This window comes from Podarcis bocagei, assembly GCF_964188305.1.
Source record: "Podarcis bocagei genome assembly, chromosome: 13".
Lineage (NCBI taxonomy): Eukaryota > Metazoa > Chordata > Lepidosauria > Squamata > Lacertidae > Podarcis > Podarcis bocagei.
In genome coordinates this window covers 13415907-13443297 of record NC_138138.1, presented here as the reverse complement: position 1 = coordinate 13443297, position 27391 = coordinate 13415907, and the positions used below count along the sequence as shown (strand labels likewise).

At 48.9% G+C, this 27391-nt stretch overlaps 1 protein-coding gene across 1 annotated transcript in view; it reads left to right on the top strand.

Annotated features, from left to right (window-relative positions):
• RND2 (Rho family GTPase 2) overlaps positions 1-24659 on the top strand; it is a 37364-nt gene extending 12705 nt beyond the window's left edge. Inside the window, exons 3-5 of the mRNA XM_081166904.1 lie at positions 15913-16022; positions 18793-18927; positions 20769-24659. Of these exons, the coding sequence (XP_081023030.1) occupies positions 15913-16022; positions 18793-18927; positions 20769-21017 (494 nt within the window). The 3' untranslated portion in view covers positions 21018-24659. The remainder of the gene's footprint in view (positions 1-15912; positions 16023-18792; positions 18928-20768) is intronic.
• Positions 24660-27391: the final 2732 nt, after the last annotated feature.

The following is a 27391-nucleotide window of genomic DNA, read 5'->3' as shown; positions in this document are numbered from 1 at the left end:
CCATGAGCTGAGTGAGCCATAAAAGGCTTCCTGGGCTGCTTAGCAGTGAGCAAAAAAACACTTGGCACATGGTCCTTTGTGCTCAATCATTACTTATAATCATAGAGTTGGAAGGGACCCTGAGGGTCATCTAGTCCAACCCCCTGCAATGTTTTTGCCCAGCGTAGGACTTGAACCCATGACCCTGTGATTAAGAGTTTCTACTGAGTGAGCTATGGTGGGTTCAGTTCATTCATTATTTTATTTATTACAATTTTTTTCTCCAGCGCTTCCTCAGGGGTGCTCAGGCTTGCGCACTGAGTTTCCCTACTCGTGAGGTTGGTTGTGCACAGAAAGTGTGACCGGCGCAAGGTGAGAGCAATGCCTTGAACCTGGGTCTCTCTGGCCATAGTGCAATCTGTAAGCCAGGATGCCACCCTGGCTCTCTGTGGATCTGAGTCCTAGCACTGAAAACAGGCCTGACTGAGGATGCTAAAACTTTGCCTTTGCCCAAGAACACACAGCAGTCAGTGGGTGTATACAGTGGTACCTCGGGTTAAGAACTTAATTCGTTCCAGAGGTCCATTCTTTCTTTTTCCCCAAAAATTTTTTTACTCATTTTATAACACAAATAAAATACACAAACAGAAAAGACAAACAATACAAACAAATTCTTGTCATATCCTTATTTTTCTAAACATTGTTAAGTGGGATTCTCCAAGTCCCACCTATCTGATTTTCATTTTACTTCATCTTTAGCAGTTTACATATATCATAATTTCTAACCATCTCTCCCCCCCCCACTTACTTTAACCATAAAAAATTCACATTTTACCGGAGGTCCATTCTTAACCTGAAACTGTTCTTAACCTGAGGTACCACTTTAGCTAATGGGGCCTCCCGTTGCCGCTGTGTAACCTCTGTAACCTGAAGTACCACTGTACAGTGGTACCTCGGGTTACATACGCTTCAGGTTACAGACGGTTCAGGTTACAGACTCCGCTAACCCAGAAATAGTACCTCGGGTTAAGAACTTTGCTTCAGGATGAGAACAGAAATCGCGCGGCTTCAGCAGGAGGCCCCATTAGCTAAAGTGGTACCTCAGGTTAAGAACAGTTTCAGATTAATAACAGACCTCCGGAACGAATTAAGTACGTAACCTGAGGTACCACCGTATTTCAGTTTTGGAAGCTTTCATTTGGATCAAGACGGGGCTTGTTTAGTTTGAGCCGGGCTTCCCTTCGCCCGGGAACTCTGGAGTGTCTGTGCGTTGGATGTGACACTTTGGTGTTGGAATATGGGAAGTAGCAAGAAGACTGTGCTTTTCCCGTACCAAACATCTCATGTGGGATTGGGTGATGGCAGGGCAAAATCCTGTTTCCCAGGCAGGCTTGAACCCCAGCACCTTTCTCAAGGAAACTGAGCGCTGCCAACAGCATCTTTATTTAGAAAGGCATCTTGCAAGCTTTTTTGAAAAACTCCAAACATGGAGAAAAGACTTTGGCTGTGGAATTCTCCTGTGCAGCCGGCCCTCCCACCATCCATCCAGCGAGCATTTAGCTCAGAGAGGAGTGTGGGAACCTGCCGCTCCTGATAAAGATGCCCCGCTTTGCGGAAGGGGGGGACATAAAGAATGTGGAGGAATGTTGATGAGATTAAGGAGACAAATAGGCAGCTGGAGAGTTGGGAAGGGTAGTGGGGGGCGGGAGAGAAGGAGGGTACCCCTCTGTGTTGTTGCTCACTCCTCACTTCACAGCTAAGGACTAGAGAGTGGGGTGTCAAAAGTACCGCATCACTTCAAAACAGGAGTGGTGTTAACAGAGAATCATATACCCAATTGCTTTTTTTCTGAGGGAAAAGTTGCTTTTCTCTCTCGCCATTCTCCAGTGTGCGGCAGGGGAACTCACCACGAAGTCTGATTGTTTATTGCGGGCCCAGTCATAGTGCCACACATGGGCAGCGGTTAAATGGAAAAAGGTAAAGGGACCCCTGACCATTAGGTCCAGTAATGGCCAACTCTGGGGTTGTGGCGCTCATCTTGCTTTACTGGCTGAGGGAGCAGGCATACAGCTTCCGGGTCATGTGGCCACCATGACTAAGCCGCTTCTGGTGAACGAGAGCAGCGCACGGAAACGCCGTTTACCTTCCCACCAGAGTGGTACCTATTTATCTACTTGCACTGGCGTGCTTTCAAACTGCTAGGTTGGCAGGAGTGGGGACCGAGCAACGGGAGCTCACCCCGTTAAGGGGATTTGAACCGCCGACCTTCTGACCGGCAAGCCCTAGGCTCTGTGGTTTAAATGTAAGATGTGATTAATAAACTCGAGCAGACGATGATCTGGATGAGAGATGGCCACAATTTTATTGATTACAGATCTAGGTGGATTTTGGGCCTCCCCTGGACAAGGTTGCCCGAGTTCCTGCTAAAGAACTAACAACCTACTTATACCTCTTCTGTTCTCAAAATAGGCATTGCAGGGGTTTTGCCAAGATGAAACTTGGGGCGCCTTCCAGTTCTGTGATGATCACGAATTCACAGCCTCAGATTCAAAACAGGGGTGGTTAAATTTGAACTCTGCACTTTGGGGCTTAGAAATGGCCCCAGACTACATTTGCTGTCTTATTATGATGGAGAAGAGGCGCTGGATGGTATGTTGCTAACACACCAGGGGCTGCAAAGAAACATAAAGGTGCCTGCACCCTGCTTGGAGAGTGGGCCATATTTCGAATCCTGGACCTTCCATTCCTACCATTTGCAGACTAATGGAAGGAACCAGGTGTTTGCATACGTGTCCCAAGGATTCCTTGAGTTCTTGTTTACTTGCATTGCTTTTTCATTTCCCCTCCTGGAAACTGGGGTGTCAAATCTGCTGTGGCTTTGCACGGTCGGCGACGTTCCTTGCTGGTTGGCACGAGAAGGAGACTCTCTTTTGCAAAGCACCTCGAGGTGTGCGATAAAAACATGACAAGGGCGGGAAGACAATGCGGCCTTTTGCAGCAGGGTATTTCCCCCCCCTTCTCGGGGCCCGTTTCTGCGAGGATGCTGGTGCCATGGCGGAGGGCAAACTGGGCTCCAGAATGTCGTTGGCGGTTGCAGAGTTTGTCCGTGTCTCAGCGGGGGCTGCTCTTGGTTGCCTGCTCAGAAGATAAATGGAAGTCTTCGCTCCCCACCCCCAGCAATTTGAAATTTGCATGTGGCGTTGCCATGACATCACATGGGGAATCCTGAAATGGCTGCTGGAGCACAACCAACTGAATGGTAGCTTGTGGGAAAGCGATCGACTCTGCCACAATGCTTCCTCTGTGGAGCGTACCGGGGCTCTAAGTACATCCCCAGTTCCTGTTCTGTTTGGCAGGGTGGGGGAGAGTCTGGAAGGATTCTCAACTCTCCCCCCCCCCCCAGTCGGGGCTTGAACAATTGTATGACAGGCAGAAACCCAACAGGTGAAGTTTCACTCCACCCCACCCCACTGTGCTTCCATGCTAGGGAAATCTTGCCTTCTGATTTCTGCCCTGTTAAGCAGCTGTTGGAGGCTCCTGATCTGTTTCTGCACTTATTTATTGTTTAATAGTCATCTTTAGGAAGACCTTGCTGCTTAAATGCTCCCTAATCCTTCTGGCTCTTCGTTCCCTTTTTGTGGGCACCTGGCAATGTAGGAGCTAAGTAGCTGCTCAGTCAAGCCTGATTCTGCAAAAGGTTTCTCTCTCCTGCCCTTTGCTGACAGCCAGGTCTCAAGGATCTCGCTTTATAAGGGAACATTCAGCACCCTAGGAATGCCATGCCTTGCATTTTTTTGAGTATGTTAAATTACTAGCCCTTATGGCTGCAGGGTGGGGGGCATCTGGGCAACGTCTTGTGAAAATGCTTCAAGGTGGGAGGGAAGGAATGGAAATGGCTCCAACTGGTCTTTGGAGCAGGGGCAGAAGAAGAATAAATTATGGAAGAAAAGTACCGTATTTTTCGCTCTATAACACGCTCCAGACCATAACACGCACGTAGTTTTTAGAGGAGGAAAACAAGAAAAAAATATTCTAAACGAAATAGTGGATATATGATTTTTGTGGTTCATGCTGTGGCCACAGACATGTGATCTGACAGTGAGTTTGGAGTAGCCCAATGCAAAAATCCTGAGGATCCATGTGGATCCATGCTTTGTAACCACGGAGGAGGGAAGGAAGGGGAACCATGGATCCTCTGCTCACGACTGCAGCAGATCCCCCCCGCCACCTGCAGGCATTCGCTCCATAACACGTACAGACATTTCCCCTTGCTTTCTAGGAGGAAAAAAGTGAGTGTTATGGTGCAAAAAATACGGTACTTGATTTGATTAACTTACTCAGGTTGTAGAATAGTGTTGTCATGGTGCAGAATTTAGATACTTTTTCACTTGTTATTACTAGGTAGAGGTTAAGGTACCCCTGATCGTTAGATTCAGTCTCGGACGACTCTGGGGTTGCGCGCTCATCTGCCTCTATAGGCCAAGCGTTTGTCTGCAGACAGCTTCTGGGTCATGTGGCCAGAATGACTAAGCCGCTTCTGGTGAACCAGAGCAGCGCACGGAAACACCGTTTACCTTCCCACTGGAGTGGTACCTATTTATCTACTTGCACTTTGACGTGCTTTCAAACTGCTAGGTTGGCAGGAGCAGGGACCGAGCAAAGGGAGCTCACCCCGTCACGGGGATTCGAACCTCCGACCTTCTGATCGGCAAGCCCTAATCCACAGCGACACCCGCATTAGTTACTAGGGTGCTTATTGCCTGATCAAGTGAAATTTCCATGGCAAGGTGAAAAAATATTCTAAACTCTGTACCTTAAGTGTTTGAGAGAATCTCCCTGCTAGGGTGTCTCTGAAGAGGCAGCCTACCCTTAATGTGGATTTGAGGTACCCCACATTTTATGTTGTGGCGCACAGCCCTCGTTCCTTATGCGGACAGTATAAATGATAGTGACTTTTGCACACACACAAAAGAAAGAAAAGAAAAAGGATAAAATGAGGTATGAGCTGTTCATTTCGTGGCTTTATTCTCCCAGGAGTAGGTGTTTCTGTCGGTCTGATTTTATACTTCCCATGCATGGCAGGGGTCTTGGTGAAAACAGAGGGGAGCAAGTTGGTCCGGGGGGGGGGGGGGAACTCCCTGAATACATTCATGGAGGACTTTGCTTCTGCTGAAATGATGAGCAATTCCAGATCATTAGGGAACTGTTACTGCGGGTTTTGTGGCTGCTCTGTAATGAAGCAGCTCCAAAAGCTCTTGTGAAGACAGCGTCTGTCGGGAGAGAGGGATGAGTGGAATTTTTTATTATTATTTTAAAAAGGGGGGAGGCCTTAGCACAAGTGCAGATTGCCTCCTTTGCATTCAAAAGTTCCCAGGTTCAAACCCCCAGCATCTCTGGGTAAGACAACAACAACTGTTTATTCGGCTTTACGCCCATCATAAAAACACAACACAACAAAACAAATCAAATAAAACAACGGGCTCGTACAAGCCACAAGTAATATAACACAATTCACAGCTCACAAGGACAGATATTAACAATTCAAAAGAAAAATTTAAGATTAAGATTAAAATTTAGGCACTACACTAAAGTCAATGTCTGATGTCATTGTAGAAAATTCTTATAACTATCAATAATCAGCTAACATTCCTTTCCGTCTCTTGTACGAGAGGACAGCTGTTAGGAATTTAGCAACCTGTAAGGTAATATAAGGATCCACATCTTGAAGAACCCAGGCAAGCTGTAGGTCTACTGGTTTGTCAGCCATAGGCTGGATTATGGAGTTTAGTATACTAGCACGAACTGAACTGTACATAGGGCAGATAAACATAACATGATGTAGGGATTCAGGTGTTTTCATTTCACAAGCACACATTGAAGGGACTTGGCCCTTGGTGAATTTATGTCTTGTTGTTGTTGTTGTCTGGGTAAGAGTCCCTAACTTAAAGCACAAGGGAGCTGCAGAAGACATTACTGAGCTCGACTGAACCAGTGGTTCATTCTGTTTTCTTTCTGGGTGGGTGAATGGAGCTCTGTGTGTTGAGAAGCAAAAGGAGAAAATCCCCAAATCATAGACACTTGGGATTTGCGTGAAATTCCATTTTAGTGCATGCTCCATTCCACGACATTTGCATGCGCCGCCTGATGCGGTTTTTGCACATTCCTCGCTTCTTGGTGTTCCCATGCACAAAGAAGAGCCTTGGAGGCATTCTGAACCTTGTGAGCTAGGAAGAGTCACCTGGCACTGACTTTGTTGCAAGCTCCCAAGCAGACTCCCGTGGAGCGATTGTGCCATTTACTTATTGGGTCTCCTTTCTCTAAGCTTTTGGCTTGGTTGCATGCTGATTCATAGCCCGCTGGCAGACGTGCAGCTTTTGCAGACAAACCCAAATCCGAAACATGCGCTGCCTGGCCGCAGGAGTCATGGTTTGCTCCATTTGGTTCTATGGGATGCAACTGTGTTGTGGCTTCACTTGCAGCCACAGTTAAAAGCCGGTTTGAATGCTGCTGCTGTTAGTGACTGAACGGAAACCTTGCTGGCTGGATCAGGTTAGTCTGGGTAAGTGACGCCTGCAAACAAGGGGTGTGTGGAAATCTCACTCTGTGTTCCTGATCATTCCCCCTTTGCTTGCCTTTCTGCCCCAAATTTCATAGAATCAGAGAGTTGGAAGAGACCACAAGGGCCATCGAGTCCAACCCCCTGCCAAGCAGGAAACACCATCAGAGCACTCCTGACATATGGTTGTCAAGCCTCTGCTTAAAGACCTCCAAAGTAGGAGACGCCACCACACTCCTTGGCAGCAAATTCCACTGTCGAACAGCTCTTACTGTCAGGAAGTTCTTCCTAATGTTTAGGTGGAATCTTCTTTCTTGTAGTTTGGATCCATTGCTCCGTGTCCGCTTCTCTGGAGCAGCAGAAAACAACCTTTCTCCCTCCTCTATATGACATCCTTTTATATATTTGAACATGGCTATCATATCACCCCTTAACCTCCTCTTCTCCAGGCTAAACATGCCCAGCTCCCTTAGCCGTTCCTCATAAGGCATCGTTTCCAGGCCTTTTACCATTTTGGATTTGCTCCACCCCTGAGAACTATGGCCGGACTAGGATGGTGGAACACTTGATGAATGTCTGTGTCTGTACCAGCCTCTTCCATTGTCATGTTCTGGGGTCTGGTCATTGCTGTTTGCGCATCCGTGGTCACTTTTTTGTTTTCGAAACACTGCACTTAGAAAAACATGCACAATTGCTTCCTCTCCCCTTTCCACCCGAAGCTGGATCACGGGGTGTGTGCAGGAGGGCACAAATGAGTGCCCTAACTGCATGTTGCTTATTAGTATACAGACTGAGTAATCCAGGCTAAAAGAGAGTGATTTGGAAGAGAGATGCTTTCATTCTGCAGTGCTCTCGCTCTCTCTCTGGCAAGGTTTTAGCTGCTGCTCCTTAGTGAACCGGCCAGACCTTCACAGGGATTTTAATTGGCTTTTGGAGGTGTTCGCACTCCAGGCCACTTCTGGTAAATCCAGGCTGACTGCATTTCTTAGATAATGGGGTGGTGGATTTCTCCGGCTTGAGCCTGGGGACCAGTCTAGATTCTATTGACCCAAATCCTACTGGTTCTGCTTTTCCTTTGGCAGGCCCTGGCATGGGGACAATTGATCGGCTATTTCTCGTGCAGTTTTGTTTTGTTGGGGATGGAGGATAAACTTGGTACATCCTTTTCCGCTGGGTGGTGGGGTGTTCAAGGCTGGGGAAGGGGATGTGGACCGAAAAATTGTTTGGGTGGTGGTGTTGTTTAGTCGTTTAGTCGTGTCCAACTCTTCGTGACCCCATGGACCAGAGCACACCAGGCACTCCTGTCTTCCACTGCCTCCCGCAGTTTGGTCAAACTCATGCTGGTAGCTTCAAGAACACTGTCCAACCATCTCGTCCTCTGTCGTCCCCTTCTCCTTGTGCCCTCCATCTTTCCCAACATCAGGGTCTTTTCCAGGGAGTCTTCTCTTCTCATGAGGTGGCCAAAGTATTGGAGCCTCAGCTTCAGGATCTGTCCTTCCAGTGAGTAGTCAGGGCTGATTTCCTTCAGAATGGAGAGGTTTGATCTTCTTGCAGTCCATGGGACTCTCAAGAGTCTCCTCCAGCATCATAATTCAAAAGCATCAATTCTTCGGCGATCAGCCTTCTTAATGGTCCAGCTCTCACTTCCATACATCACTACTGGGAAAACCATAGCTTTGACTATACGGACCTTTGTCGGCAAGGTGATGTCTCTGCTTTTTAAGAATAACAACACAGAGAATAACAAATCAACAAATCAAATAAACTTTACCGGATCACCTGTTGGAGTAAGGCTAGCTGAACAAACCTGTTTTAAGCAGGTGCTTAAACTCCAGTGGTGTTGACGCCTGCCTGGTAATTTACCGGGAGAACATTCCAAAGGGCAGGTGCCACAACACTAAAAGCCCTGGGGAGTTTTCTTTGTAGATGCAAGGAACTTGTGACACCACTAGCAGTGCCTATTTCAAGGTATGCAGCAACCAGGCAGGGGTATGTAAGGTTAGGTGATCCTGAAGATAATCTGATCCCAAGTTGCTCAGGGCTTTGTCTGCTGAAAGCAGATCTTAAACTTGTTCTGATAGCATATTAGCAGCCTGTGCAGTTCTTTCAGCAATGGTGTTGCATGTTATCAAAAGGAAACCCTGCCGTCAGCAACCTTGCTGCAGCATTCCTTATCAGTTGCAGCTTCTGGACCAGCCTTAAGGGAAAGCACTATGTTTTCTTTGCACCAGGAAAACCAAGACGACCAATATACACAGGGAGAAAATACGAGGGTGCTGCTCCCTTCCAGAGGGATCTGGGCCTTTGGAAGGCCTTTTGGAACCAGAGAACCACAGCCTTTTCACAGCTCCGTTGTTTGAGCTTCCATGCCAACATTTTCTGCAGCTTTCCAGTTCAACTTTTACCAGGAGAAGCTGCAGTTCCACCCTTCAGTGTTAGAAATTAGCCAGGTGCCAGGCGCGTTTTGCCGCCGGTGTGGTTCCAATTGCGACGGTGCGGAGATCTCTGCATGCCAGACTGGGGGAAGCAAAATGTCACTGAACAGAAGGATCTAAAATGTTTCCCTTGAAGCTTGAATTTTGGTGTTTTTCCTGGATTGTTTTATTTGATGTTTTAATGTGTTGTAAACCTTGAGATTTGTTCCTTGGAATATAAATGAAATGAATCACCCTCATCACAAAAAAGTGCCAATACATTCCATGGGGGTGGGGGGGATTCCCTGGTCCTGAATGGGGCAACTGTGCCCCTGAAGGACCAAGTGTGCAGCCTGGGAGTCATTTTGGACTCACAGCTATCCATGGAGGCGCAGGTCAATTCTGTGTCCAGGGCGGCTGTCTACCAGCTCCATCTGGTATGCAAGCTGAGACCCTTCCTGCCTGCAGACTGTCTTGCCAGAGTGGTACATGCTCTGGTTATCTCTCGCTTGGACTACTGCAATGTGCTCTACGTGGAGCTACCTTTGAAGATGACCCGGAAACTACAACTAATCCAGAATGCGGCAGCTAGACTGGTGACTGGGACTGGCCGCCAGGACCACATAACACCAGTCCTGAGAGATCTGCATTGGCTCCCAGTATGTTTCCGAGCACAATTCAAAGTGTTGGTGCTGACCTTTAAAGCCCTAAACGGCCTCGGCCCAGTATACCTGAAGGAGCGTCTCCACCCACATCGTTCAGCCCAGACACCGAGGTCCAGCGCTGAGAGCCTTCTGGCGGCTCCCTCATTGCGAGAAGTGAGCTTACAGGGAACCAGACAGAGGGACTTATCAGTGGTGGCACCATCCCTGTGGAACACCCTCCCTTCAGATGTGAAGGAAATAGGCAGCTATCCTATCTTTAAAAGACATCTGAAGGCAGCCTTGTTCCGGGAAGTTTTTAATATTTAATGCTGTACTGTTTTTAACATTTGATTGGGAGCCGCCCAGAGTGGCTGGGGAAACTCAGCCAGATGGGCAGGGTATAAATAAATAAATAAATAAATAATGACCTAGGCCATTTGATTAGATTATATATCTGAGTTTCTGACACTGCTTGTGGGTCTGATACCACTTTTTGGTATCCTTAAGACGCGGGAGACATATGGTGCTGTGTGAAGAATATTGCTTGTTGTTAATGCTCCTGTCATTGTGTGCTGTGCTTCAGAGGTGACTCATTGCAAAAGCAATTAGGGCTCCCTCTTTGTGTCAGACTGGCACTGTGCGTCTAGATCTCTTCTCTGCAGCGTTGCCCTGTTTGCTTGGAAGCCGCAGCAGAATCTTTCCCTTGCTCCTGTTTCCCCATCCCCAGGCTTGGGCTCTTCCCGGACTTGGATTTGAACATTAGGTAAAGGTAAAGGGACCCCTGACAATTAGGTCTAGTCGTGGCCAACTCTGGGGTTGCGGCGCTCATCTTGCTTTACTGGCCGAGGGAGCCGGCGTACAGCTTCCGGGTCTAAGCCGCTTCTGGCAAACCAGAGCAGCTCACAGAAATGCCGTTTACCTTCCCGCCGGAGCACTACCTATTTATCTACTTGCACTTTGACGTGCTTTTGAACTGTTAGGTTGGCAGGAGCAGGGACCGAACAACGGGAGCTCACCCCGTCACAGGGATTCGAACCGCTGACTTTCTGATCAGCAAGTCCTAGGCTCTGTGGTTTAACCCACAGCCCGTCTTTTAAAAGCAGCTACAGCGAACAGGGCTGTGCCTTCGGAAGCACGTGTGCAGAGCGCCCAGCCCTCCTGATAGTGGCACGTTGAGCTCTGGGTAGATATGTCCGGGGCTAGTCCTATCATGCAGAAGGGGAATCGGGAGAGATGAGCTCCTGCGTCCCACCCACCTTTGCAATGCTTGGATTTTGTCGATTTGGCTCAGCATGCGCAGTGGCCCTGTAGTCAAACTCTCTCTCTGATATTCTGGCACTTTGGCTGCCATGATCAGGTCTTGGCACAGTGTAGAGCTACAAGATGCCAAGAGCAAAAGTGGGCATCGCTGCTTCTGAACCGGAGCGGGCCACCATCCCTGTGCAACGAATGTCACTATCTCCCAGAGCAGATGATGGATTGGCTCCGTTCTGGTGCAGAGTGCAGCTGTTCATTGCAGTCCTTGGCCTGGCAAGAGAGTAGCAACTTGGATGAGTTGGGACATCGCAGGCAGCTCTGCCTGGCTTTTGTAACCGGGTGAGGGAGGAACTAGACATTACGAGATGCACTCGCAGCTGCTCCCGAAAACAGCCGCTGCCTTTTGACTCCTCCCCCCCTTCCCTGCCTGTAGCATGAAGTACAGCTGTGTCCCATTCCTTAGTGCCACACCGTTCCACATTAACCCCACCTCACCCCTCTCAGTGGTCGCTGGCTGAGATGGGGATCTGCAAAAACCCAGGTGGTCATGGATGTTGTACTAGACCTTAGAGCAGAGGTAGTCAACCTGGTCCCTACTGCCTACTAGTGGGCGTTTCAGGATTCCAGGTGGGCAGTAGGGGGTTCTACGCCACATGTTACTGCAGCACTGGTGGGTGGTAAGGAAATTTTACCATCATTAGTGGGCATTAGGTATAAAAAGGTTGACTACCCCTGTGTTAGAGAATGTCAGGAGCGAGCCAGCAATAAATCACACCGAGTAAGTGGCGTTAACTCTTTAATAGCAGAAACAAGGCCATCTCAGGAGTGCCAGGCCTAAGGAGCACAACAACTCTTCTTGGTAGGTCTTTCCCCCATGAGGCAGTTGTAGAGAGGGAAGGTCCCTGCCTTCCCATAGCTGCCTAAGACTCCTGCTCTCCTGGGTCCTTCCCAAGCAATATGAGACTCCACCAGCACACCTGTCTCTGCTCCTCCCACTTCACACCTCTCCTGGTCCTGGGAGATCAGGGCGAAGGGGAGCTTTTCACAGCAGAAGGGGGAGACACCCTGGCTTCTTCACCAGCCTGACTCAGCTCTGCCTCTTGGCCTCCCTCCTCTTCTGCTTCAGCTTCTGCCTCTGATTTTGGACTGCTCTCTGCCACAACCTCTTCCTGCTCACTAAACCCTGTTACCTCTTCAGCTTCCCAGGCTCTGAGCCTTCTTCCCGGGAGGGCCTCCCCCCATTCACTTGCATCCAGCCGATCCACGACATTGAAGGGGAGATGAGAGCTAGGCACGTAGCTGCTGGTTTCTTGGCGGCAGCCACACGCATCTCATGACACCTTGCTTCACCCTGCGCACTTTGTTCTGGTGTGGGAAGAAGGGCTCGGTGCTCCAGCACTGGAAATAGTAATAGAGTGCATCTCAGCGCTTGGAGCAGGCCTCTCCCTTGCCACCGAGTCAGCACAGTCTTTCACGATATACAGTGGTGCCTCGCAAGACGAAATTAATTCGTTCCGCGAGTTTTTTCGTCTTGCGAAGCACGGTGCCGGGAAAGTTTTGGAAAAGCTTCAAAAATCACCAAAGTCTTCAAAAACCTCAAAAAAGGCTACCACACCGCGTTCTATGAGTTGCTCCTCGAAGTCAAGTCACAACTGTATTAACGGTGTTAAGAAAAAGGAAACAAACTTGCAAGACGTTTCCGTCTTGCGAAGCAAGCCCATAGGGAAAATCGTCTTGCGAAGCAGCTCAGAAAACCAAAAACCCTTTCGCCTAGCGAGTTTTTTGTCTTGCGAGGCATTCGTCTTGCGAGGTACCACTGTAATTGAGATTGCAGGTCAGAGATCACATCCAGCTGGCTTCCTCCCCAGCCTCTTCCTTTGGAAATGAAGGACTGGTCATTTCTTGCTGGTAGTAGTAGCTGCTATCCAGGAAGGGCAGTTCCTCAGCTGTGAAGTAGCAAGTGCTCCCGTCCCTAAGGACTAATCTAGAAGAGGACATTTCTTGCTAACGTAAGGGGAGGTTCAGAATGGGTCCAGTCTGGGCGGTGAGGTATCGCCCATTGGTTTGTCCCTTCCTCCTTTTGTCCATTATAAGCAAGCACCTATTCCTTCTTCCCTCCCAAGAAGCTGGACTCTGCTCACGCAGCTGAACTGAAACCTCCGAAAATGTCGTGCCACAGATCCATTGCTGTCTAGTGAGGCATTGGCAATTTGTGCCTCAAATCAAAACGTTTGCTCCCATTTGGGGCATGTGCTGTTGTGGATTTGGCTTCGGCAGAATATATAATTGCAGCATTATTTATGGCCTGGGACTCGGGTGGCGCTGTGGTCTAAACCACAGAGCCTAGGGCAGGGGTAGGCAGCCTAAGGCCCGGGGACTGGATGCGGCCCAATCGACATCTCAATCCGGCCCGTGGACGGTCCAGGAATCAGTGTGTTTTTACATGATTAGAATGTGTCCTTTTATTTAAAATGCATCTCTGGGTTATTTGTGGGGCATAGGAATTCGTTCATTCCCCCCCCCCAAAAAAATAGTCTGGCCCACCACATGGTCTGAGGGACGGTGGGTGGAGCAGCCCATGGCTGAAAAAGGTTGCTGACCCCTGGCCTAGGGCTTGCCGATCAGAAGGTCAGCGGTTCGAATCCCCGCAACGGGGTGAGCTCCCATTGCTCGGTACTAGCAGTTTGAAAGCACGCCAGTGCAAGTAGATAAATAGGTACTGCTCTAGCGGGAAGGTAAATGGTGTTTCCGTGTGCTGCTCTGGTTCGCCAGAAGTGGCTTAGTCATGCTGGCCATATGACCTGGAAAGCTCGGCCAGTATAGCGAGATGAGCGCCGCAACCCCATGGTCGTCTGTAACTGGACTTAACAGTCAGGGGTCCTTTTACCTTTAATTTATGGCCTCTGCTGCGCTGGTATCCTGGCACCACTTCTACAAGGTGGGGGAATTTGCTTCAGGCTACCTATTCTAAACAGAAGGGATGTTAGTTCCCTGGCTTCCAGTCCACGGCCCCAAGGAATTTCCTGCATGGCACTTTGAAAGTACAAAGCGATATACAGCATCTGTTTATAATTGCCACCACAGCCAATGTTTGATATAGAACCTAGGTGCCAAATGGCTCCTTAAACCCAGGTTACAAAATGGAATGACTAGTTGCCGTTTGGGGCAAGTCTTATTTTTCAAATGATGGGCTGACTGTGGTTGATTCTCAGTTAAACAACTGGCTGGTTCAAATGACAACCTTGAGCTGGGTTAGGAACTTTGAGAACTTAAGGAGGAAAAGTGACTTGGTCCAGGGACAGTCCACACACACACATATATATAGGCCTATTCCGACCTATTACGCGGGTGGCGCTGTGGGTATAACCTCAGTGCCTAGGACTTGCCGATCGCATGGTCGGCGGTTCGAATCCCCGCGGTGGGGTGAGCTCCCGTCTTTCGGTCCCAGCTCCTGCCCACCTAGCAGTTCGAAAGCACCCCTAAAGTGCAAGTAGATAAATAGGTACCACTTTATAGCGGGAAGGTAAATGGCGTTCCCGTGTGCTGCGCTGGTGCCGGCTCGCCAGAGTGTCTCTGGACAGCGCTGGCCCCTGGCCTCTTAAGTGAGATGGGCGCACAACCCTAGAGTCGGACACGACTGGCCCGTACGGGCAGGGGTACCTTATTCCGACCTCTTTTTCTTAATAGTGACCTGGACCATTCATAACATAGGAATATTCTTCAGAACTGTGTGCAGGGCAGTGGGGGGGGGGGTTAAGTGAAGACGAACTACTACAGTTTACTAGAATGTTATTGACTGCTCCTGCTCAGGCTGCACAGAAAAAGCATTTTGGTTCCAGAAATCCATTCTGATTGAGCAGATAAAATATAACTGATAGAATTCTACAGTTTGGGGTATTCGTGTGTGAAAACAGTCCTGATCCAATGATCCCCAGATGTCAGGCACCATCCAGGAGCCAGGCATCTTGACTTGGTTGTTAGTAGCCAATAGCCAGGTGTCAAATGTGCCTGGCACCTGGCTAATTTTGAACACTGCTCACAGCCCTCTAAGACCAGTTGTTGTTTCCATTTTACAGAGGGGAACTGGGAAGCTATAATTTGCCCGTGGACACCCAATGGGAAACGATGACGGAATTGGGACTTGGAAATAGATATTCAGGAAAGCCAACTGTCTATCAGGACTTTGGAGACTCTTAGACAGGGAGAGGGATAGTTTTGTTGCGTGGCAATCCTTACCTTATTACCCTTGGTCTGCTTTGGTGGTCAAACGCCAGTTGCTAGACCCTCAATCTTTTCCTAAGTTCTGGGGTCAACAATGCTTTTTTATTCCCGTCTCCTGGATTCCTCCTCTGCTGGGCTATGAAACTTGAAGCAATTCTAGCTGGAGGGAAAGCAACCTTTGGAAAACACTTTGGCAAGTAAAGGGGTTAAGCCTTCTGCGCGCACGTTACTTCTGCAAATGTGGTTTTTTAGAAACTGTGTGTAGTTCTGTCTATTTTTATTTTTTAAAGGTGTTGCCTCATTTTGCAGGTTGAGAACATTCTGGGCCTCCAAACTGGATAGAATGTTTTTTGTATCTTGTATTTTTTATGTTGGGAACCTCCCTGAAATCTACGAATGAAAGGTGGTATACAAATTAATTAAATAAATCTAAATTAGGAGGGCATTCAGGTATGCACGCACCCCAGGAAAGTTGAAATGAACCGGGAGGGTGAATGCTTGATGAAACCGCATACAAAAGGACTTAAATGCATGTGTTTCCCAAATCTGATAGACACTCTTTTAAACAGTTTCTTAATTATGAGTTGAGGAGCTTTAAAACAACCGTAATATAAAACCAGGGTGTGTGGAGTTGTGCATGGGTCACTTACCATCTACTGGAAACCATTTATCATTCAGTCCTGCAAATTTGAAATTTCCAGATTTTAATTTCAAAAAACGTGTCGGCTCTGTGTGGAATTCTGTTTCAGCTGTTAAGGGATAAGCCCTCTAAGTTAAAAGGCCGAATGCTATGTATAATCTCAATACGAACAAGCTAATGTTATGTGTGTTTCTTACACAGGCTCAACATACTATGACAATGTGCGCCCCCTTGCCTATCCTGACTCGGATGCTGTTCTCATCTGCTTTGACATTAGCCGCCCAGAGACCTTGGACAGCGTCCTTAAAAAGGTGAGCCAGCTAGAATGGGCTGGGGAGTTTGGGATGGGGCAGGGATGATCTTTCAGTCTGGGGAGAGCTGACAGCGGGACTCCAGAATCACAGTTGTGCTCTGAGCTGGCTTTGACGACACTCGAACTCAGGACGCACGGGAGAAACGTGCTAAGAGGAAGGCATGCTTGGCAAATCCACACCATGCTCAACTCCCGTCTGGAAACCAATGTCCCCACTGTGGAAGGAGTTGTGGATCCAGAATTGGCCTCCACAGTCACCTATGGACTCATTGTTAAAACCGTGTTTATGGAAGACCATCTTACTCAGCTACAAGGGATCACCAAAGAAGAAGAAGAGGCAGCTCTAAGCTTTGGTTTCTGACATAGTTTCCCTTCCGGAGCTTGCGTTCTGGGAATTTGGGGATGGGACTCCAGGGGAAAGACTCTAGTCCTCATGCCTAGAATATCTCTGACAACTCGCCGGCAAATGCTGCTATCCAGGGAGCGCTGTCCACGTGCGAAAACAGGAGACTGCAAATGGAACAGCAATGCTGTTCTTGCATGCTGTTCTTCTCACATCTATTTGCGGAATATTCTCTGCCAGCTGTGGGTTATGGCCAGCATAACCGAAAGCCCCCAATGTGCCTGGCAACATTGCATATTTAGCTTCTTCGTTCTTTAAATCAGAACGGCTGGAGCCAAGAGCTGTTTCTGTTACGTGACACTGTGGGTGAGGCTTTAACTTTATATTATTTTAGTTAAAAGTTCCCAGAAGTCGATGCCTCAGGACTTGGAACCCACCTAGTCCCAACTGCATGCTCAGTGACTTCTGGGTGGGGGGGAAACTAAGAGGGTTTTGAAATAGGCTATCTCTGCGCATTCTGGCAAATTGTTCCTGTTCCCATCTATACCCTGCACTGCTCACCTTCGGTTTGTCTCTGCAGAAACCCTCCCAGAGGCTTTGAGGGGAACGTGTGGAGGGTTTTTTGAAGCTTAAAACAAATGGGTGTCCCATAGGACTTCTTTTCCGAACAGCTTTCTGCTTCCCTCCAGTGAACACTGCACAGGCTTGCGTGGCAGAAATTGCTCCTCAGGTGCTGCGAAGCAGAAATCAGGGGGTGTAGCTTTTTGATACTGATATAAATATGGGAGGTTTTGAAAGCGGAGTGTTGTGCCCCCAGGCTGGAATGTGAATGCGTTGGGGAGGGGTGGGGAGCCCTCGTAATTGCTGCCCGTTGGGTGCAAAACTGGAGTTGGCTGCAAAATAGGAACCGGCGTTTGATTTCCCACTGAGCTTTGGCTCCACACAGCTTGTAAGGCCAGAGGGGAAGGGAAGCCATTTGACGCTCTTTGAATAAACAACTTTGTAGAGACTTGATTTCTACTGAGCTGAGGCTCGGTGGAGACACCAAGGTGACCCAAATTCAGTGCCAGAAATCTGTATGAACAATGCAAATAATCCTGAATTTTCCCATTTGTGCTTCTGTTATTTGCTGGTAGGAAAAAACCCCTCCAAAGATTTATTCAAGGCTGTGTAGCAGTCCCCATCACTGACGGAACCCTTCTCAGCCCAGCCCCATAACACTGGAGACTTTCCCATACTTTGAAGTGTTTTCAGCCTCACGGGCTAGAAACTTGCTTTTATAGCTGATGTTTGAAGCAGAGATTCTTGGAATACTGAAGTACGTTGGCCAATACCAGTTCCTGTTCCTGGGGTGGTGCGAGAATAAAGTCATGGAATGGGCACAGCAGCAAAAAGAAAAGGAAGCCTTGGAGTATATGCAGAGAGCAGAGCCATCATCACTGAGCAAAATAAGCCAGACTCTACCAATATATTATTTAGATGCCCAAGCAGCCAGGCATTGTGCAAAAACTGTTGAAAGAGAACATGTCGCAACCTGAAAGCTTTACAATAGAAATCTTCAGCTTGTAATCTAAATTTTGCAAAGGGGTAGTGTATCATTTTTATGTGCTGAATATCAGCAAGCAACGCCCTTTCCTTTCCTGGAACGCTGGTTTTCAGTATTGTTGCTGATTTATGGAATGTGGCATCGCGTGAAAAAACTTTACCGGCTGTATTTTGCTGCTCGTCTAAATAGCAACAAGTGTTGCGGCGGAGAGCGCTTTTAAAAAATGGCAAATGGAAAAGGCCAGAAGCATAATGGAGGTGAGAGGTGTCGGGGACTGGCTGGACCGAAGAGGAGTGGTGGGAGCCCCAAGGGAAACCCCAGAGGAGGAATGATCAGAGCCCGGGGATTGGTGGTGGGACACTGAGAAGAGGTCAGAGAGAGAACTGGATGCTGAAGGGGCAACGGGGTTTAGTGAGCAGGGAGAGCCGGTGACAGGGAGCAGTTCAGACTCAGAGGATGAAGCAGAGGAGGGGGGTTCAAGAGGCTGCTGAAGAATCATGGGAGTCTCCCTCTTCAGCTGCGACAAGGTCACCTCCCTTCTGGTCTCCAAGAACGCGCAGGATAATAAGAGCAGAACAGAGGCCAGAGGTGCACAGGCGCAGTTTGAGACTGCTTGGGAAACATCTGGGAGAGGAGGAGCCTTAGACGGGGTGGAAGGCAGGGGCCTTCAGTTCTGGCAACTGCTCCATAGGGACAAGACCTGCTGAGAAATGTTACTGAATTGTATGCCGTTTCCTTGAATAGAGAGTTAACTTCATTGACAACGGAGCCTTGCATCTCTCGTGCTGACCTGAGTCTGACTCCAGCCCTGACAGCAGGTGATTGAGCCAGTTTTTCTAACCCCGCTGTTCTTTATTTCCCGATTTTGTTCCCCCGCAGTGGCAGGGGGAGACGCAGGAGTTCTGCCCCAGCGCCAAGGTGGTTCTGGTGGGCTGCAAACTGGACATGCGCACCGACTTGAACACTTTACGGGAACTTTCCAAACAGCGCCTTATCCCTGTCACACATGAGCAGGTATGTTGTCGTTGTCATTGTTGTTTTCCTTAGAGCCTGGGCTCACCGTGCGTAACTCAGTGTTAGGCCTCAGTTTCAAGATACGTTAATAAAAACGGAGACTGGCTCTGAGCAGGCAAAAAGTGTATTTCAAGTGAGATAGGAAGTCCTTGGTGCCAGAAGATGTGGGTGTGAGGCAGGCTTGAGCCTGCCCACCCCCTGTAGCACCTCCGCTTTTAAAAACTGATCATTGGCCTTGAGTTAATAATAACAATAATAATAATAACAATAATAATAATAATAATAATAATAATAATAATAATAATAATAATAATAATATGCCGCCCATCTGACTGGGTTACCCCAGACATTCTGAGTGGCTTCCAGTAAATTAAAACACAGTAAGACAGTACAAGGGACGTGGGTGGCGCTGTGGGTTAAACCACAGAGCCTAGGACTTGCCGATCAGAAGGTCAGCGGTTTGAATCCCCGTGACGGTGTGAGCTCCCGTTGCTCGGTCCCTGTTCCTGCCCACCTAGCAGTTCAAAAGCACGTCAAAGTGCAAGTAGATAAATAGGTACTGCTCCAGCGGGAAGGTAAACGGCGTTTCCGGACGCTGCTCTGTTTCGCCAGAAGCGGCTTAGTCATGCTGGCCACATGACCCGGAAGCTGTACGCCGGCTCCCTCGGCCAGTAAAGCGAGATGAGCGCCACAACCCCAGAGTTGATCATGACTGGACCTAATGGTCAGGGGTCCCTTTACCTTTAAGACAGCAAACATTAAAAACTTAGGGTTCAGAAGTCTGAAGGATGTATAGATTCTTGCACCTGACATGTGCGGGAGCCAAACGTATGTATTGCCCCAGTTGACTACAAGCACCCAGTGTGTGTAAGCTACGTTTATCTTCTCTGGTTTATGCACTTGTGTGTGCATGTGTGTGTGTGTGAACTCCCTACCCCCAGAAGTGTTTTCTGGCAGGAAATGAGTGGAAGGCAGCGGGGGGGGGGGGAAGGACCGCAGGGCAGGTAATTGCAGGTGATGCGAGCTAACGAGCCAGCCCATGTTCTCAGGGCTGCTAATTAATCTGCAAAATGGGGGGGGAATGCTTTCCCAAGCCATATATGGTCATGTTTTTAAAGAATTCCTCTCTATCCTATCTGTGCTGCAGCCCACCCTGTGGCCAATGAAATGAGCAGGACAGAAACCAAGGTGAATAAAAACCCAACCCTGTATGTTCAGAGGCAAGTGCATCTGAAGCACAAGGCAGGAAGGGACAAAGTGCCAGAGGCAGCGCACTCTGCGATGCTCCTTTTGCACCTTTCCCGGGGGGGGGAGGGGACAGAGGGGAGCCGAATGGCAACTGAGAGCGTTAGTCTCTGATTGCCAACCCAACAAGGCAAGTGCTTAACATTGCTTTGCACTCCGGCACTCACAAACCCCAGCCTTTTTCTCACCCCTCACTAGTTTTACACACCAGCCCTTCCTCCCTTGCTCGTTTTGTTATATATATATATATATTTTTAAAGAAGCACTTTGCTCTCTTTCTACCTTCTAGGGAAAAAACTAAAATTAACTGCTAGCTGTGATGTTAAAGAAACACATGGAGTTAGCAGCGTCTAGGGAAGGTGGCGAGCTGAAAGCATCTGGTGGGGGCTCCGTATTAGTGCTAGGAGTACGAATACTGGGGGGGGGGGTTTAGAGGACGGAAGGGAGCAGGTCTTGGCAAAATCAAGGGGGAGGCTTATGAAACCAAGGTGAGAGAGAGAGGGAAAAAGCAGAAGAATAAATATGGGGGCCAAATTCTGGCATAATGTTTTGGTGCTTTTCTCCCCACCCGCTCCACCCCCTTCCCCCCTGCACAGGGCAGCATTTTGGCCAGGCAGCTGGGTGCTGTGGCATACGTGGAATGCTCTTCCAAGGTTTCGGAGAACAGCGTGCGGGACGTTTTCCACGTGACCACCCTAGCGTCCGTCAACCGCATCCACAAGCACCTCAAGCGCAGCAACTCAAAGCGAGGGCTGAAGCGGGCGGCACAGTTGCCCGCTCGGACGGACTTGTTGACTGACCCCGAGATCCGCAAAGACCGGGCCAAGAGCTGCTCGGTGATGTGAGAGGAGACGGAGGAGACCCCCTGAGGGGCCAAAGCAGAGCACTGCCTGTCTTGTTCATATCTCTTTGTACAGTATTTGGTCAGGGGGAGGTCTCTGCGCCGTTCCCCGGGATGTAGGCCCGAGGGAAAACAGGCAGCCTTCCCCCAGAAAAAATCGTTTCTGCCTGAAGCCGCGAAATGCTATGCATACATTGACAACGTCTGGATGTGGGGCTAGTATTGCACAGGACACAGAAAATGCTCAGGTAGCGGATGACCTCCAAGGAAAAGGAGCGCATCACTGCGTGAGGCACAGATATCGGGGGTGGGGTGGGTGGGCAGAAATCTTCTTATTCTCTTCAGAGCAATTATTTTGGAGCTAGCGTACAATGTGTAGGTTGCCCGGGCCACTGGCCTCTTTGTACAGCCATGGCGTGGGGCAGTCAAGCCATGCCTTTAGCATGTGTACATGTGTGTGCGTGCGTGTTTGTGAATTGTATGCGCAAGGCGAAGTGCGGGGCTAGCGCTCCCGCACGGGTCCGGTCGCGGAATAAAGAGCTGCGGATGGGTTGGCAGAAAAAAAGGTGGTCATTCGAGAAGACAAAATGGCGACAGGTGTGGGTAGGGTGCGCGTCGGTTTGGGAAAGGCGGGAGAAAGATGGTAGCGGAGGCTGGGGGGGGGCTGAAACGCTTTGTAAGGGAATGGTAAAAAGAAGTGCATTTAAGGCCTTGGACCATGGGGTAGCTTCACTACTGAACAGGTGAGGCACGGCCAGGTAGGTGGCTGGCAGGACAGTTGGAGAGGTCAGGAGCTGTGTTGTCGGGAGCCATCTTTTCCTCACAGCATCCTCTCAGTCACACCCTCTAGTGCCTTCAATTGCAGGACATCCGTGCCTCTCTCATTTGCTTCGTATGATTCAAGAGATGGGAGAGGGACAACTGAACTTCTCAGAGCCACTCCAGCGTCACGGAAGGAGGCCATTTCCCCCCCTGTTGCCGTGCCTTCACCACTCTCTTGTTGCTTGAAATGCTTTTGACCACTGCATTGAGGTTGATGCCAAAGCAGAGTTTGGGTGGGAGTTTTTTCCTCATATCTTTTCCCTGGGGAAAAAGGAGGGGAGGAGAAGGAAGGACAGCTCCACTTCTGTGCCACGGGTAGTAAATTTACCAGGACATTTTTTTGGCAATTTATTGCTGCTGTTGGCTTCCAGTTCCACGGCGCTGCATGGTTCTGGTTTGCACCAAAGAGAAGTCATTCTTTCGTTTCTCCTCAAAGTGCATTTGCGTCCTTCCCACGTTGTATCTGGACGATGCTGCTTTGGGGCAGCGGGAACCCAGGCACGTTTATCGGGAGGTATGGAAATGCCGCCATGCAAATTCCCTCTTGAGAGGATTTGGAGAAATGGGTTTGATAGACAGGAGCGCAGCGTACGTGTGTGTCAAGAGGCCAGGAAGTATTGTCACATTAGCATTCATTAAGGGCCCTGGCAGAGAGGGAGGTCGAGCCACGGATTGTTGCCAATGGACAAATCTGCAATGATTGGAGGAGGAGGAGGAGAGGGAGAAAGCTGCTGACTTTTGGCCCTGGACCAGAGAAGGGAACAGAGGTGGCTGTGTGTGTCAAGCAACTTCTTCTTGCAAATCAAAATAATAACTCCATGCTCCCTAATATATCTGGGAATCCAGCATTGGGGTTGGGTACCGTTTTAGGTTCTTGATGGGTGTAAAGCTCGTTCTTCCTAAAACACAAACCAATTTAATTTTCACCGCCTAACCCTCTGGTGCCATTGAAGGACTTTTCTCTGGATCAAATGCATGCAAAACTCTAAGGGGATGTGGTGTCTCTGGGGTTCAAGCCTGCCTGCAAAGTGTGATTTGGTTGTGTGGGAAACCACCTCTGCATATGGTCAGGTGTTCTAGGACTAAGAAAAAATAAAACAAAATCGGGAGCGGTCATGTGCTTCTAACTAAGGGGAGCAAAGGGATTTTGGGGACAGAGCCCCCCGAGTTGAGCAAATGTCTTGTAGGCTGATCTCATACTCTCCAACATTTCTCTGATGAAATTAGGGGAAACACTGAACATTTTTTTAAAAAAACTTCTCTATACAGGGCTGCCTTCAGATGTCTTCTAAAGTTTGCCTAGTTACTTATCTCCTTGGCTTTGGGGTCACATAACTCCATACCCTCCAACATTTCTCCAGCAAAAACGAGGATGTTCTAAAGAAAAGTGGGACATTCTGGGATCAAATCAGAAACCGGGACAGCTTCTGTAAATCCCTGAAAAATGGGGGCAGTTGGAGGGTCTGTGATCTATCATGGCAGCACCCACTGAGATCAGGGGGTGGCTAACCTATGACCCTCCAGATGTTTTTGGGTACATGGCAGAATTCAGGCCACAAACTTGCCACCCTGCTTATAGATCTTGGTTTGAGCTAGGCCTCGGGTGTATCTCTGCATATGACGAAGAAGGGAGGTCTCCATTTTCTACCTCTCCTCTGAGCAGCCAGTGCCTTGTCCACACACACACATCAGGACTTCAGGACTCTTGAGATTGCAGAGGCTGCTTTCTACTCTTGGTAGCCAACCCTTCTCGGTGGCTTCTCCCTTTCGAGTTAGCGGGCTGAGTGCCGCAGTTGCTCTGGCACCAAGGGATCTATTCACGGGCAGGATTAGCCGAGGCTGCCCGTTCATCCTCTCTGCCAAAATGAAATAAAAAAGGCACAATTGTTAACTGCGCTGGGTTTGAGGACAGCGGCTCCATTGTCCTGGCTGGGCAGCAGCTGCTGTTCCCTTCCAGCCTCTGCTTGGTCTGGGATTTCGACATGGGGTTATCTCAGGCCACGGTCGTCCATGAGACCCAAACCCCACACATCCAGGCCTTCACTGGTAAAAAGTGCATGCGTGTGTATGCGCAAGAGAGGGGAGGGTATCCGGATGGAAGATAAGGAACCTTTTATCCCCATATATTTTGCCAGAATCGAGAATCTACAGAAGGAAGGAAACCACAACGATCACCGAAAGATTTTGAATTTGATAGAAAAATAATAATAATAATAAATTTTCGGGCTGAGGTGTTTAATTCCGTTTCTCTTCCTCCTCCCCGACCCCCCCCCCCCGCTCACTCCCGCATCCCCAAATGCAAAATTTTTGGGCTAATTTGGCAGTTAGCAAGTTTTGTTTTGCGTGAGGGACAAAAGTCGGTCAGTCGCTTAGCATGACCTGCCCGCTAAGCCAAATAATTCCTTGGAGCTGAGGTATTTTGCCGTCAGCGTATGATTATTATTAGGCTTCTAATACATAAATTGCCTCCCCTGATGAGATGAAAACCTTATTAAGAGAACAATTCTTCCTCAGAGAGTTGTGTTTTTCCTCCTCTCCCTCCTCAATAGCTCCTTTTGCTGCTCCATATTTCGTCTGCACTGGGAGGCATGGATGCTGAAGGAGATGTTTGCCAAATATTCAGGGTTGTTGTTTTTTGTCACTAGATTCCTGGATGCAATTCCTTTGTCCGGTGTGTTCAGCTGTGTTTTGTAATGCAGGGCCTTGGCGCAAGGGCCCTTTAAGAAGCCGGAGTGCCTCTGAGCATGGGCAAATGTACCTATGATTGTGTGCTAGGGGTTCTGGAAGGTTCCTGTCCTGAATAAAATCATAATGGCTGCCTTTCTTCTCCTTGCCCATGGCTGATAATGAACTATTAAGTGATGGGCACCTTGGAAGTTAAGAGGAATACATTGCTGCAGTGATTTTTCCTGTCAGGAATGGGAGCCTTCATAATTTATTAATCCTATTTTTAGCATAATAGTTCTGACCATAAATGAACCTCACTAAAGCAAATTTTCGAGGTCTTTATTAATCATTAAATAGCATCCTCTCAGTAAGCTGCTTGAATAAAAGCTTCATAAACGCCCAAATTAACTAGCAGTGGGGCCCTGGGCATGGGTTGAAATTCAAAGGCTCCGTTTTGCAAACAAAAAACAAAAAACCCAACTTCTCAGTGCCAAGTTTGTGAAAGCTGGGAAGACAGGCAAGGCATTTGTAATCACTGAAAGGAGATTCAGCCATCTTTGATGGTAATCTACCTCAGGGATTATCCTGAAATGTGTTTGAACAGTATAGGTAACCTATGACTCTCCCAATGTTCCTGGACTACAACTCCCATAATCCCTGGTCGTTGGCTTGTTGGGGCTTTAATTCAGCAACAGCTGGAGGGCCAAAGTCTGGGGCCACCTTCCTCAGAATAGTCTACCCTGGACTCTGCTTCTTATCAACGACTTGGATGATGGACTCAAGGGCATCCTGATCAAATTTGCAGATGACACCAAACTGGGAGGGGTGGCTAACACCCCAGAGGACAGGATCACACTTCAAAACCTTGACAGATTAGAGAACTGGGCAAAAACAAACAAGATGAATTTTAACAGGGAGAAATGTAAAGTATTGCACTTGGGCAAAAAAAATGAGAGGCACAAATACAGGATGGGGGACACCTGGCTTGAGAGCAGTACACGTGAAAAGGATCTAGGAGTCTTGGTTGACCACAGGTTGACCTCAGTGCCTACAGGTGAGTCTCCCCCTGGGTCCAGTAACCCTTCAGCCTCTCCTGAACTGCAGAGGCTCAGGGCAGAGAGGTGAAGGGAACTGGTTTCTCCCAGGAAGAGTTCTCGCCTTAAGGCCAGGAGAGGTGGGTCTCCTGGGGGCCGGGACCGCCCCTGGCCTCAGAGAAGATAAAGGCCAGTCAGCCCGGTCCCAGGTTGCAGGAGCAACGTCATTGAAAAGCTGTTTCGGCCAGCACCCAGACCTGCACCTTCAGAGTTCCTGTCCTTGCCCAGTTCCTCGCTTCGGACCCCGCTCCACCCTTGGAGGCCAATCTACAGACCCTCGACCCAGGACCCTGACCTCGCCTCTCGGTAACCTTTCCCCCGGGACCAGCACAGGAGATATGATAGCCATCTTCAAATATCTCAAGGGCTGTTCCATGGGAGAGGGAACAAGCTTGTTTTCTCCTGCTCTGGAGGGTAGGACTTGAACCAAGGGCTTCAAGTTACAAGAATTGAGATTCTGATTAAACATCAGGAAGAACTTTCTGACAGGAAGAGCAGTGAGACAGTGGAACTGTCTCCCCCAGGAGGTTGTGGACTCTCCTTCTTTGGAGGTTTTTAAGCAGAAGTTAGGTGGCCACCTGTCATGGATGCTTCAGTTGAGATTCCCGCATTGCGGGGGGTTGGACTGGATGACCCTCGGGGTCCCTTCCAACTCTACAATTCTATGATTCTAAGTAGTGGTGGGCTTGAAGTCTACCTGCCATGACGCTATGGCTGCTGCCTTGGTGGCAACCCTCAAGTGTGTGGTTGTAGCTACTTGGCAGTGAAGGGAAACCCACTCAACTTACAGATTTGAAAATAAGGGACCAGCAGCCTCGAAAGTAAGGGATCAGCAGCCAAAATACGGGATTTTCCATGCACAGGTATGTTCAACTTTTGAGACCCTCCAAGCCAAAGGCAGAAAGCCCAGCCAGCAGCCCAACGAAGCCTCAAGCGGTGGTTCCCACAGCGCAGCAACCCTGCAAAGGGGATGCAGCAAGGAAAACCACCATCACCTCTCCGCTGGGAAGCGCTGAGCAAAGGCGAGTCCCCAGGCACAAGGTATGCAAGCTCCACCCCCCAGTCGTTCTTAGACTCCTTATTGGGTGAGCAATGCAGCCAAGCAACCCAGTTGGAGCCTCCCCTTCCCTGGCCGGCAGGGAAGGAGGGAGAGGAGCTGCTTCCTTTGAAACCCGGGAAATTTAAGGGACATCATCAATAAGGGACAGCAGCGGGACACGGCGCTGGGATAAGGGACTTTCCCGCCATATAAGGGGCAGTTGACAGCTATGTTCAGGTTCAGTTTCCTTCTCTCTAAGCAACACTGCAAGGTCCAGGCAGGAGCCCTGCCTCCAGAGTTGGAGAACGAACAGATCTTGTTTATGAGCTTTTGCTTTCTCGGGGTGTGTTGCTACTTGAATGATACATAACGCTCCGCTCACGAGTTTTATCTGCCTGTCGTTGCTAGGCATTGCCCCGAGGTGCAGAAGGAGTTGGCTGGGGATCAGGTGGCTTCCTTCAACCCTGTTCTATAATCCCCAACAGAGAAGTGGTTGGGGATCAGGTTTATGGAACTGGAAGAGAGACCAAAACGCTCTTCTTTACAGGACTTAACACCCACATAGGCTCGTCCACAAAAGCCAGAGGCCATGTGCTACAAGTCGAGAGTAGGGATCCTCTTCTTAAAAATACTGATATCTCCAGCAGTTTTCTTATTCACGTGGCTTATTGCTTATCTAGACAAAAACAAGCTGTTGACATAATTCCCAAGTGGACTTTCTACCTTTGCAGCTGCAGGGAAAGCTGAACAGGCTTT